Here is a 14,262-nt window from a genome sequence, read left to right on the forward strand (position 1 = left end):
ACTATAGTGTCCCTTTAACTGACATGAAGTTGTTATGGTGCAGGAGGTCCCTGGCTCTTGAGGTGTTAAACCGTTCATGGACGGTTTTACCATAAAGAGTGCTACCCAGAGTCATTTCTGGCTGTTCCCAACGACATTCAGTGTTTCAAATTTAGCCTGAGGAAGCAGGGCCTGATTTTGGGTAATTGCGATTCTGATTGGCATAGAAGTCAGCTGACACAATAAGCCAATCAGTAGTTCCTTATTTATAAGTCAAAAGGTACATACCTTTTTTTTTTTATGGGGAGCTACTGATTATCTTTGAGAGTCAGGTAACTGCTCTAAGCAAGTGAGCGGCAATATTCCTCTATACGAACTTGAGACACTAGATGTCGGTGGAATAGCCAGAAACAGCATTGTATTGCAATCTTTGGGGTTAAACCATTCCTGAATGATTTAACCCCTTGAGGTAAAGAAGCTCCTGGGACCCCCTGGCACCATAACCTTCCAACCTGTATACTTGACATCTATAAAATTACATCTGTTCATTGTCAGCTTGCAATGTGTACTTTTTCCCTAAACAAATTAAGGCAGATACACACACACCTTCCAACTCCGGTGTCCATAGAATCAGGACACCGGTGGGAGGGGTGTAGAGGCGGCAGGCCAGTAATGCAATGGCGTCGCTGGCTTCGTCCATCTGTCCCAATAGGAACAGACCTGCCTGGAAATGTGGTGAGTCTGCCCCTTTACAGGCAGGCTACCCTGGCGAGAATGCACGTCAGGCCGCCTGCCTATCATGTTAGGACAGCCCACTGACATCCGACCCTGTAGACAGCACTGTTTCAGTTCTCCCTGCAGGGTCCTAGTGCCCTGATCATAGCACAAGTGCATCTTTTGATGTGCTTGCACTATGCTTGTTAGGAGCAGTACCCCTGGTGTCCCAAACGTGAGACACTAGGGAACTAAGTCGATGTCCCTTTGTCGATGTCCCTCCTTCCATTGGTCTCTTTTTATAATGTCAGTCTATGCAGTGCTTCTTGATGATATATACAAACTTGTGACCACTGTAACCAATCACCATCAAGTATAGGGTAAACATGCTTCATGGTTGTCCTGGTTTCCTTTCCATGCAGTGGTTATTGTTACCAGAGAGTGAATTTATACTGTTTATTGGAATTCCTGTTTTCTTATATCAGCTTGTTTGACCATTCTTGCTCTGTTATGCTAGTCTCTTGTTTTATTCTCGGTCTGCTTCCCAACATTTTATTTATCCATCTTGGGCACTAGACCGGTGCGTGTTCCTTTACAGTTTCCTTTAGATATGCTTGGTGTGGGGTATTGTCATTCCTGACAGTCGGAACAGGGCCCAAAAATTGAGACTGTTGGGAGGCATGGATACAGAGTTGCAAACTATTTTGCAAGTTAACTTACTATTTTAGGGTAACTTTGGACTTTCCAGCTAAGAAAAGGATTGCATTTGTCTGTACAAAACAGAGTCTGATTGTAGCTGTAGTCGGGTCATTATTTACCACTAAGGTGTAGGCTTTCAGTCACTATTTACTCTGAAATAAAATCACTGCCTAGTTTACACAGCAACATTAAGTCACAGACAAAACAGTCAGCTGTGTTGACTGGTAATTGTTTAGCCTTGACAGCTGAATAATACTATTAGTGCTTTATTTACCAACTAGTGAACTGTTAGGATTGGGAAACTAAAAACAAAATTGTAGATCTGGAAATTTGCATGTCCCTTGTCAATACATCATAATTCACAGCTTATCAAATAAATTCTTTAATGGTGGTAAAATTAAATCAAAAGTCTACCATTTGGCAAAACAAAGAACAGTCTCTGATGGTCAGACCGTGTATTGAGATATTTTTAAGGTATCATGGAGTCATGTCCACATTACCAACAATGCACCACACTACAATGCAGGAATAAACATTCACTACTTTATATGTAGTTCATACAGTATGTGTCACATTCTAAAGGGTAAATGTTGAGGTGCCACTCTGAAAGTCTTCTAATTTTGGAATAAACACAAGAGAGGCCTGATTTAAAGTCAATACACGCAGCCTAGCATGGCTATTAGTATCATGGAGAGGGCGGTTACTGCTGACCACTGACAGTGTTGGCCAGCTCTCAGTAGCCACCATGATAAGTGGACTAAATTCAGCTGAGCAACTTTTATACCACTTTAGAGATAGTAATCTAGTAAATAAGCACAGAAAAACTCCACAGTGCTGTAAAATAGAGTTTAGGGCCCCACTTGTGAGCTTATTTATACACCAACAAAAATTTATGTTTTTTTAATGGTCCTGCTCATGAACTTATGTACTAGAGTATTTTAAGAAACACAACATCACTGTTAATGGTTTGACAACTTACTTTAAGTTGGAAGGGCTCTGGTCACCTTCTCCACTGAAAAGCACAATCTCCTCCACAGAGCTTCTTTTCAATTTCTTGAGCCAAGTACAGGGCCAACTCAGGTCCGTCAGGTTTAGCTCAATGGAGAGCTCTTTTAGCTCTAATGATGAAGCAGACTGGCGTCCGGTGGACCCCAGGTAGGTTGTCAAACCATTAGCAAATGGTCTGCCTAATTACACTTGGGGGGGGGGGGGGTTCAGGGCATTCCTGGTACCATCACTACTACAGTGATTATTGTGCTTCCAGTTTTCCTTTATTAGAAACGTATTAAAAGTTATTAAAGAGCATTGCACATGGCCTTTATATATTTATGCTGTTACATGAGTAAGAAATCCGTCCAAATACATGTTTACTTTCAGGATTATCCACATAATTACATTTTTAACAGATTAAATCCAAATGGCAAAATGTAGGCTAAAATTGTTGCTCCTTGAATTCTAACTTTAGCAAATAACCCTGGATGTGTTTATCTTTGTAGCCATGTTAAAAATCCTCCCTGATGACAGATTATTCACAGGATGTGTAATAATACATACTATGGGATACATTCACAAAACAGTGATTGTGGCTTGAAGACACCTTTCAAAATTTAAGCTTTAATATTTTCACATTTCTAACTTGTTATCATTGGAATTGGTTTCTAATGCTAGTATTCCAACCTACATTTTGTAAAGTGGTTGATAATTATTAACAAATGATTGATAACTGAACATAACGATGTATATTTTTAAAGGTAACTTATCTCACTTTCAATGACCTTGGCTACAGGTAAGTGAAAGAGTAATATATTGCATGTTTATATCTACCACAAGTAAAAATAACCACATTGTATTTGATAGAATTTTAAATGAAATATTAAATTAGTTACCATGGAAGTGCAATTATTAAACAAGTTGTAATTACTTTAAAAAAAAAAAAAATTATATGCATCAATTACCTCTCCCACTTTGTCTTCTATATCGCATCTCCTCCTTGTATTCCACCTTCTCCCTGCCAGAGGAGAGCTCTCCATCACTACGAAATAAGCGTTTGGTCCTCTTCGATAAGGAAACGTTTAACCAGCTCAGAGCTTGTGATAGGGAGCCCTGAGAATTTCTCTTGTAAGAACCAGAAGTACACTCCTTTCTCATCTTTCCTTCAAACTATGCACATCCCTGTACAAGCTGATGCACCAAATTTTGCCCTAATAGTATCCTTCGAGTACCAAACAGCAACCTCTGGGCTTTTCTCCATAAATTCTTTGCCTTAGACGTGCCTAGAAAAATATACTTTGTTGTGCTTTCCCCCTAAGTTGACTAACAAGACAATTCTTTGTTGATGTTGCCCTCACACGCATTCAACAGCTTAAAATTTATATCTATGACACAATGTAATTCTTACCATGCCTATAGGCGTTTTGTGTATTCCTTGGTAAAACACAGTTGTGGATTGGTTAATGCATCTGTAACAACTTCAATGTTGTTTTAACAAGCACTTGCTGCACCTGCTTTATTGAGTCACAAGCTCGCAAAACATTCAGTTTGTTTGTAGTGAGTTTTCTTTGAATAAATGCAGAAGAGATCCATTCTAACAGCAAGAAAACTGCAGAGAAATAGTCCAATCCCCATACCAAGCTTAAGTAGTTGCCCAAGGTCTGAATAGAAGCTATAGGAACAGCTGAGTGACTACGATTGGATTGATACACAGCGTGTAAAGAAAGATCACAGTTTGCCTACAGGAACTGGCAGCACGTAGAGCAGGCCACTCCCTGAGCTGTCCAAGAGCCCTGTAGGTTTACTTGCACAGACAGTCTCAGGGAAATAATGTGAACATTACAAAGCAGTTTTTATAGACATAAATGATGACAAAATGACCAACCGCAGAAAAATAGGGCATCTCTACAATATTTTCTAGAATGTGTTTTGAGAGATTCTATTTTTTTAAAGTAACACTATAGGCTCCCAGACAATTTCATTGCATTGAAACGGACTGGATGCAGAGCCCCTATCAGTTTAACCGTGCAACGTGAAATACTGCAGTTTTTGATAATTACTGTAGTAATTACATAATAGGGTTAACTCTGCCTCTGGAGGCGGCCTTCCAGTCACAATGGTGGTTAAATGAAGATGGACGTCCTCGCTCTTTGCATGAGGAAATTTTCAAATTCCCCCAAGGAAAGAAATGATTCAATGCTTTCCTACTGGAAAACGTTATTCTGCGTGCAGAATAGGTGCCTCCATCGCCATGGCATTGTGGGAGGAGGAAACCTAGCCAGTATATAGGGAGCCTCTGAGCTAGAAAGTGATTTATTTATATTTCAACCGATTCATCTTTGAAGGGGGTGCGACCTATAAAATAAGTGACAGGACACTATAGCATTGGAAAAACAGGTATATTTTCATAACGCTAGTGTTCCTATAAATGTTCTATTCGTATTACCATTAAAAAACATCCTGTTGCTAACGCGACAAGTGGATCTAGACCCATGGTTGATCCTATTGTCTCGACCCGTAGACTGCCTTCCCAGGAGGGAACAACAACTACTCCTAAACAAACTCACGCTGGCGCTAGAAGGGCTCTAGCACAGGCGTGGATGAAACCCAACCTCCCCACCGACAATGACGTGATAGTAAAAATCAAAGACACGTATCTGATGGACAAAGTGACGGCACAAATCAGACACACTGAAAAATCATTCCAAAAGGCAACCATGGGAGAATTATGTTGACGGATGAGCCAGATGGCTATGACATACGGACGGCCCTTGCAGGGACCCCACCCGCCGGGCACCCAGAAGAGCAGCAAGTCCTCCCCTCCCCCCTCCCCTTTCTTTCCGCCCCCTGAACCCGACCAATTCAACTACCCACCCCCCATTGCACCAAACACACAGTATGTGACAACGGATACCGACCAGGGCATTACAAACCTACACAGAACCACAGATAAGCAGTAATAGGCTACCTTGTTAGATGATGGTAAAAGGGCGGACACACTAAGAAAACCATCACGAGGGCAGCGCTCAGGCGCAGGGCGACCACCACAGACAAGTGACCCTGCTCTGACACCTACGGAGATAAACCGCAACAGGGTGGACGACCACACTGTTCAGGCCACAGAATACCTTCAAAGAACGGGTTACCAAATGGAGGGCGTGCTACAAATGACTATTGTTGATAACAGGGACAGACAGACACTACCCCCATAACATACCAGACAAAACACCAACCCAGACACATTGGATGATGTTTCACTCCTAAGACGCCACGGTAACCTGCGCTGTTCTAGACGCTGACCTGAAAACCAAGTACACAAACAAAATGTCTGACGGACCCCAACACCGAATGAAGTAAATGGCATTGTATATAAGCTTGTTATGTCCTGTTTTGGATAAACTTAGTAATTGGCTTACCCACAAGCACGAACCGCTACATAAAATCAAAAACGACACAGAGCGGCACACAAGAGTCACCTCACAGCATGTGAAACTTCTTGTCTTATGTATCATGCAATATAACCTACATCTGTACTAGGCCCCTGCGAGGGCCACTGCATACTGCCAAACCATACTCTGTATCAAATCAAAATAAATAAATTTTAAAAAATCCTGCTGATCACAACACTTCATTAATGAAAAATTAATATACTGGTTTCCCATGAATATCTGAAAAGGCTGTGGCACATTTGATATTTTATTTAAAAGTTAAAAAATGTTTTTAATAATAATATATATATATATATATATATATATATATATATATTTATATATATATATATCTATATATATATAAATAAATATGTACGCCTACCATGTAAATAAACACTACAAGTATTTAGTGGTTACGGTGCAAACTAGACCTTGCTCCCCCCTAGTCAAAGCATCTGCTACAGTTTGACTTCTTACCTGGCATCCAACTCTCTGCAGCTAGAGGCTCTCTGAATTTAAGCAAATGGTGCAGGGATTAGCTCATTGGCCTGAGAGCTATACGCTGGCACTGCACTGCAGGGCTTAACTCAGTCGAAGCGTTAGACAATGGTTTGACTACTTTCATCAAGGAGGGGGCAGTGGCACGGGCACTTTAGGCACCACAACTACAAGCACTGTGTAGTGATGATGGTGCTTGCAGTGTTCTTTTTAAGACATGCCCTTCACAGGAGGACCTACAGTTCCCTAGTTATATAAGAAGAGCCAAGTGCCAAGATAGGCATATATTTATATATATATGTATTAATTTGCAGCATATACCTGCCTACTAAGGACACATGTGGTACTGATGAGGACATGTATGTGCTTTGTGAATGTATACATTCTTTCCTGTGTGGAATAACATACAGCCTCACTAAATGATAAAACTTGCCAGTTTGGCTCCATAAGTGTTGCACAGACCTTTAGCACACAAAAGGTTAAACAAACACCAATACTCCTTGATCACATAGGGAAGACTTCAAAAACTCATAAGGAAGCAATGAACTAAACCCTGTCTCAGATTACACAGCCCATGAGTCAGACAGGCTTACTGTAGTGACCTTTGCCCTACAGGAACAGAGGAGAATGAATTCACCAACTGTCTACCTCTGTTAATGATTCATAGGCAGGCTTGGCAGTGGAAATTACCCCATGAGGTCATAAACAAACAGCGACTTTAGCAAACTCCACAGGTCAACAATACATTTGCAATAAGTTTGCTGTGGACAAGAAGGATGACAAGGTGATAATGTACACAAATACAATGTGCAGATTATGTACATTTAGCATTAACTGCAGCCTACAGGTATTATTAACATGATATCATGAGCCAATATAGATGTACATAGTTGATGGGTCTTAGTGAACACACAACAATAAATGTACTCGGCACCATAGCCAAGTTATCCTTGCAAACCAATCCTTGAAAGGCAAGGGACTTCCCGAGGACAGACTGAGGGAAGACGTGGGAGGTACAGAAAGGGGCCTTGTCGCCACTGGTCTTTAACCAACCCAGAACACCCAATTACACTGTCAAAGGTGGATTTACACCACCAGTAGCAAATTGCTATGTCTCCGTATGTGCAGCATTTGAAATTGAAATACTTTCCGTACTAACTCCAAACACCATGGCCACTTCAAAATACTGAAGTTGTTATGGTGCTTTGACTAACCCTTTCAATTATGCACGGTCACAGTGTACAATACATAATATAAATAATGGCATTTAACCAGACTAAATATATCAAATATGTGAGAGGTGTGCAAGAAATGCACTTGGCTCTGCAACCACTCACTAAGTATCTCCAATGGAATGCTGATGAAAGCATTATTTTGATATCATGAATATGGCTTCAACATATTTTTCAGCACTTTATTATTTACCAATATTCATTCAAAGAGGGACTGTAATTTTTTTCAGTTTTTTTCCCCTTTTCTTTTGGTTGTCCTTCCCTTATGCCTTTTGTATAAGTATGCAACCCACCTTGCCTTTATTTATATTTATATTTATCTTCTCTTCCTTGTGCGAGACCTAAATATCTGGGTAAACCCATTGTGTTCTCCTCTGCTCCTGATGCCTGTGGTTTGTCCTTCTGTGGAATTGATTTTACTGATGGATTGTGGATAAATTTGATTGGCAAGTGGAACAGAGCCTTGTTTTAAGCCCTGCCCATTGTAAAGTTTTGTCAACGTGACTAAACACACATTAGGAAGACTAAAGGCTATAGGCTAACAACCCTTTAAAACATGTAAAAAATGTTACGATATAGGACAAAAACTGAATGGGCTATCTGAGAATGGGCATATTTGAGTGGTCTGCCAAGTGTTTCAAGTCTAAGCCATGTTTAGATTCAGCATACCACTGTAAAACATTAAGCCCCTATTCTGAATACTCATGTAAATAATTAGAGAAGAAATAGACAAAACTGCACAAAAAGAATACACGGATAAATCAAAGTGAGGAGCTCTTATTATCACTTGTGGTAATAACCATATTTGGTATTTCTTGTCAAATGGGCGCCCCTTATATTTAGGTATGAAATATGGCCATGGTGCCATGCTTGTTGAATAAATGTATATATAGTCAGATGTGTTCCAGTGTTCTACAGCATCGCAAACTGTAGCACTTAGTCTACATTTTATTTACATGGCAGAGACCCATGGTGAGGATGTTGCACAAAAAAAAAAAAAAAACAGACCTGCTTTGCTTTGCTTTAGTAAATAGGCATTACAAGCATTACTTTACAAGAGTTATTCGCCTAGCTCAGGGATAGGCAACCTTCGGCTCTGCAGATGTTTTGGACTACACCTCCCATGATGCTTTGCCAGCATTATGTGTGTAAGAGCATTATGGGGGATGTAGTCCACAACATCTGGAGAGCCGAAGGTTGCCTATCCCTGGCCTAGCTCAAAGATAATCAATTTAAGTATGTACCAGCCAAATAGCAATTTAGTTATTTTCTATTGTGTCACAGTAGAATATGAATAAGAAAATAAAGTACCCTGAGGCAATCAACTGTAGCTCCTTCCCTCATCCCATGGACTACAGGTGGGGTTACCGAGTAAATTTATTAATTTTTACCCAGCATCACCATGACTGAAAAAAAAAAAAAAAAAGCACAAAATACATCCAAAGGCTGCACTTTGCATGATGGCCACCTTCCCGATTGTTAGAGTCACAGGTCAGTCAATATATGTGTGAGCAAATTTGCAGTCTTGATTCTGCCCCACAGCCATTCCCTCCTCATAACATCTGTATAGAATTTCAGTCATACTAAGAAGAAAGGACAGATATGAAGACAGTGATTAGTTGTAGGTCAAACTCATACTTCAACTTCGCTCACTGAATAAATAGCTGCATCGGTTCCAGGCACAAGTATTTCGTACACAACTGTGAACCTATTTCCATATCTCCAAAATGAATTCCCAGCTTTGGGATTCTGTCCAACACAAGCCACAACACACAGTATAATTCACAGTGAATTCAGTGACCCGGTGGTCAAGAAAATATGACTTTGCTCCTACGGTAATATGCATCTTTTAATTGAACCCATCAGCTCCCTCTAATTTCATCTTGGATGACTCAGCAGGACCTAAGATCATTCCAAAGTTATCTGGGACTAACCCACAAGTACGGATGGTAAAACTATTATTTTGTTTACAAGTGTTCGAATTGCAATACTCCGGTTACATCTGGTTCCAACAACTTTTAGCATTGTAGGAAAACAATAATTGTCTGTAGCAAGTCATTCAGTTTTCTTTTTTTTAAAAAATTGTAATTATAAGTTTTTCTCCCTTTTGTTACATACATAATGATAATTTTACTGACATTAATATTTGTTTAGTATTATAATGAGTTTATGCTCATTGCTTTAACAGATCGTAATTATTCTAATTCTTAAACTGTATTTTTGTTCATGTAAACTCACCCATTTAAATTACTAATCATGAAATGAGCAGCTTCAATCATATGACAAGTAAACACAAAATGGCTGCTGTCTTGGAATACACCTATAGTTAGTTGAGCACTTTTGACATAGAAGACCACTCTATTATCCTAATTATCATATGTAGATATTCTAAAATGCAGAACATGTCTATGTCGTCCCCAATTAAACAAGAGTCAGCAGGTATGCTGGTTAAAGGGAATCTCCAGTGCCAGGAAAACAATCAGTTTTCCTGGCACTGGAGGGTCCCTCTCCCTCCCACCCCCCAATCCCCAGGTACTGAAGGGGTGAAAACCCCTTCAGTCACTTACCTGAGGCAGCGGCGATGTCCCTCGCCGCTGTCTCCTCCTCCGCGACGCTCCTCCTCTCCATTGCGTCGGCCGGTGGGCAAGACTGATCCCGCCCACCGGCCAAGGAGACCTAATGCGCATGTGCGGCAATGCCGCGCATGCGCATTAGTGCTCCCCATAGGAAAACATTGAAAAATAATTTCAATGCTTTCCTATGGGGAAATGAGCGACGCTGGAGGTCCTCACACAGCGTGAGGACGTCCAGCGATGCTCTAGCACAGGTTTCCTGTGCTATAGAGCAGGAAGTGACCTCTAGTGGCTGTCTAGTAGACAGCCACTAGAGGTGGAGTTACCCCGGAAGGTAATTATTGCAGTTTATAAAAAACTGCAATAGTTACAGTTGCAGGGTTAAGAGTAGTGGGAGTTGGCACCCAGTCCACTCCAATGGGCAGAAGTGGTCTGGGTGCCTGGAATGTTCCTTTAAGACTGAGGCAGAATTGGTGGCTGAAGCAAAGGTATATTGGTGCTGAAAACTAGATAAGTACTCTATCATTAACTTTACTTTAAACACCAGAGGGGTTAGGCAGAGATCACAGGCAACAGAATGAAACATATAGTTCTAAACAAACAATTGTTAATGTCAGGACTTTAGGTTCTTTTCTTTTAAAGTACATGCACAAGAGATGCACTGTTCTCGTTGTAAATTATACTTTAGTTGTAAGACATTTTTGTACTAAGTCATCTAAAATTTATCACAACAGCCCCGCCCCATTCTCTACACACTACAGCCTCGCCCCAATTGCCATAATTACATGGTCCCTTTCCATTAGACATGTGCAATTCATTTTGGTCTGAATTTAAATTCAGATGTTTCCGAATGGCCGTATTTCAGAAGTTCCTAACCGAACCGAAGTGCCAAATTTCGGAAGTGCCGAATTTCGGAAGTGCCGAATTTCGGAAGTGCCGAATTTCGGAAGTGCCGAATTTCAGAAGTGCCGAATTTCAGAAGTGCTTCGGATTTCAGAAGTGCTTCGGATTTCAGAAGTGCTTCGGATTTCAGAAGTGCTTCGGATTTCAGAAGTGCTTCGGATTTCAGAAGTGCTTCGGATTTCAGAAGTGCTTCGGATTTCAGAAGTGCTTCGGATTTCAGAAGTGCTTCGGATTTCAGAAGTGCTTCGGATTTCAGAAGTGCTTCGGATTTCAGAAGTGCTTCGGATTTCAGAAGTGCTTCGGATTTCAGAAGTGCTTCGGATTTCAGAAGTGCTTCGGATTTCAGAAGTGCTTCGGATTTCAGAAGTGCTTCGGATTTCAGAAGTGCTTCGGATTTCAGAAGTGCTTCGGATTTCAGAAGTGCTTCGGATTTCTGAAAAGTGGCAAAACAGGAGAGGGAGGGAAAATGAAGGGAATTATGACAGGAATCTAACCCCAACACTACCCCCACCCCTAACCCTCGTAGAAGTCCCAAATTGTGAAAGTGCCGAAACGGAACCAAATTTTTTGCCCATGCACATCCCTACTTTTTATCCATTTGAAATGTTGGGAGGTATGCAATTAAAGCAATCTACTCCTTCCAGCTCTCCAGCAACCTCAAGTTCCAATAGCTTGTTCCAAGCTTTGTTCCAGATAGCGGGCTATGTGTGCATACTGAGGCAGCAGAAACGGCTTCAATGCTCTCTAGCACTTCTATAGAGCAGACTAATTCTAGGAGAAATTACAGCATTCCTCTTACCCTTTTTATACTAGCTGTCAGCAATATTGCAGCGAAGAAGGTGCTCCATAGTAACCGGTTGTTTACAAAATATTTACAGCTAGCAAGATCGGAAAAACAGACTTTGATACGGATAGCATGGATAAACATAGTACTTTAACATGATTTTCCACCTTAAACAGTTATTGCACTCTTAGCTTAATCAGCATCTTCCAGAAAAAGACTGCTTTGATCTTCCGAAAGGAGAAAAATGTAACCATTAAGATATCAATCAAAAGAACATAATTATGTTTTATTTGGTTTAAAAGATAGTTACACAGAAATATCCATTGAAATTACTTTGAACAATGAGTAGTGCCTCTGGCACGCATACTGCTTCATTGTGACATTTATTTGAAGAATCGTCCAATAGAATGATTGAATGAAAAATTACAAAATCTATTTTTTATGGGACGGTTGGTATAACTATCCACGCCAGAGGGGAAGTTTATTAATAATAATAATGGGAAATAATCTTAAAATAAATGTTTCTTTTGAATGAACACTTATTATTATTATTATATTATTTATATAGCACCAACACATTTCACACCACTTTACAGTGGGTGGACGAACAAACATGTAGTTGTAACCAGACAAGTTGGACACACAGGAACAGAGGGGTTGAGGAGGGCCCTACTCAATGAGCTTACATGCTAGAGGGAGTGGGGTAAAGTGACACAAAAAGTAAGGATAGTATTAGACTAATGACAGTTGCAAGAGAGGAATCAGTCGGGAGCTATTAACAGTTTAATTGATACGCTTTTATGAAGAAGTGGGTTTTTAATGATTTTTTTTTTTAAGGAGTGGAAACTGGGTGAGCATCTAACAGAGGAGGGAAGGGAGTTCCACAGGAACGGTGCAGCCCTCGAGAAGTCTTGAAGGTGAGCATCAGAGGTGGGAGTATGGACAGAAGATAGACGTAAGTCTTCAGAAGAGCGTGAGGGCCTATCCGGGACATACTTGTGTATTAGGGAGGAGAGATAGGTGGGAGCAGCATTAAGTAGAGATTTGAACGCAAGAACCAGAATTTTAAATTGAGCCCTATATCTTACAGGAAGCCAATGTAGGGACTGAAAAAAGAGTGAGGCGTGGGTGAAAAGGAAGATGAGCCTCGCCGCTGCATTCATTATGGACTGTAGCAGCACAAGTTGGGAGCAAGTAAGACCACTGAGAAGCGAATGACAGTAGTCAATGTGAGAATGGAATGGACCAACACCTTAGTCGCATCTGCCATTAAGTAGGGCCGGATGCGCGCAATGTTTTTGAGATGGAAGCAGCAGGATTTGGCGATAGAATGAACATGAGGCTTGAAGGAGAGGTCGGAGTCAAAGAGAACACCTAGGCAGCGATCCTGCGTGGTGGCGCTGATGGTAGCACCGTTGACTTGGAGGGAGACAGACACAGGAGTAGCAACACTTAAGGGAGGAAAGACCAGAATTTCAGTTTTCGTCAAGTTGAGTTTAAGGAAGTGGGCAGCCATCCAGTTAGAAATAGCAGAGAAGCTGTTAGAGACACTAGTCAAGAGGGACGGGGAGAGATCAGGAGAGGACATATAGATTTGCGTGTCATCCGCATAGAAAGGATATTGGAAGCCAAAGGAGCTAATGAGTTTACCAAGGGAGGCAGTAAAGATCGAGAACATTAAGGAACCAAGGATTGAACCTTGGGGGACACCAACTGAGAGGAGTTGGGGAGAAGTAGCAGAGCCAGAGAAAGAAACACTGAAAGAACGCGGGGAGAGGTAGGAGGAGTATCAGGAGAGAGCAAGACCATGTAAACCGATACTGCAGAGGATGAAAAGAAGCTGTTGATGATCAACATTTTCAAAAGCCGCAGAAAGGTCACGGAGAAATAGGATAGCGTAGTGACCACAAGATTTTGCAGAGAGTAGATCATTGGATACTTTGGTCAGTACCGTTTCCACAGAGTGCTTAGCACGGAAACCAGACTGAAGCAGGTCTAGCAGAGAGTTGGACTCGAGGAAGTCTGTCAATCTCGCATACAGAACTCTTTCAAGGATTTTGGACACAAAAGACAGTAGCGAGATAGGACGGTAGTTGGATGGGGAGTCAGAGTCAAGGGTGGGCTTCTTTAGAATTTGGGTCACAGTTGCATGTTTGAGGGCGATGGAAATATGCCAGAGGAAAGAGATTGAGATTTTTAGTGAGAGGTAGATAAAGAGAAGAAGATAGAGTATGGATGAGATGCGAGGGAATTGGATCTAGGGAGCAGGTGGTGGGGCGGGAGAACTGGAGCAGATCCGAAACCTCTTCCGCTGTAGCGGGTGCGAATGAACATTGAACAGCAGAGGGAGTGAGGTTAGGAGAAGAAGAGATCTCTTCCTTAATGGTAGAGATCTTGTCAGTGAAGTGAGTTGCAAAGTCTGAGGCGGTCAAGTTAGTAGGTGGAGGAGGAACAATAGG

At 41.2% G+C, this 14,262-nt stretch overlaps 1 protein-coding gene across 4 annotated transcripts in view; it reads right to left on the reverse strand.

Annotated features, from left to right (window-relative positions):
• NHSL1 (NHS like 1) overlaps positions 1–14,262 on the reverse strand; it is a 227,465-nt gene that overhangs the window by 106,496 nt on the left and 106,707 nt on the right. Inside the window, exon 1 of one of the 4 annotated variants that reach the window (XM_063443282.1) lies at positions 3,348–3,830. The exons of the other annotated variants lie outside the window; for them this stretch is intronic. Coding sequence (XP_063299352.1) covers positions 3,348–3,540 — 193 coding nt within the window. The 5' untranslated portion in view covers positions 3,541–3,830. Of the gene's footprint in view, positions 1–3,347; positions 3,831–14,262 lie in introns of those variants that run through there. 4 annotated transcript variants of the gene reach the window in all.

Source organism: Pelobates fuscus, chromosome 2, assembly GCF_036172605.1.
Source record: "Pelobates fuscus isolate aPelFus1 chromosome 2, aPelFus1.pri, whole genome shotgun sequence".
Classification (NCBI taxonomy): domain Eukaryota; kingdom Metazoa; phylum Chordata; class Amphibia; order Anura; family Pelobatidae; genus Pelobates; species Pelobates fuscus.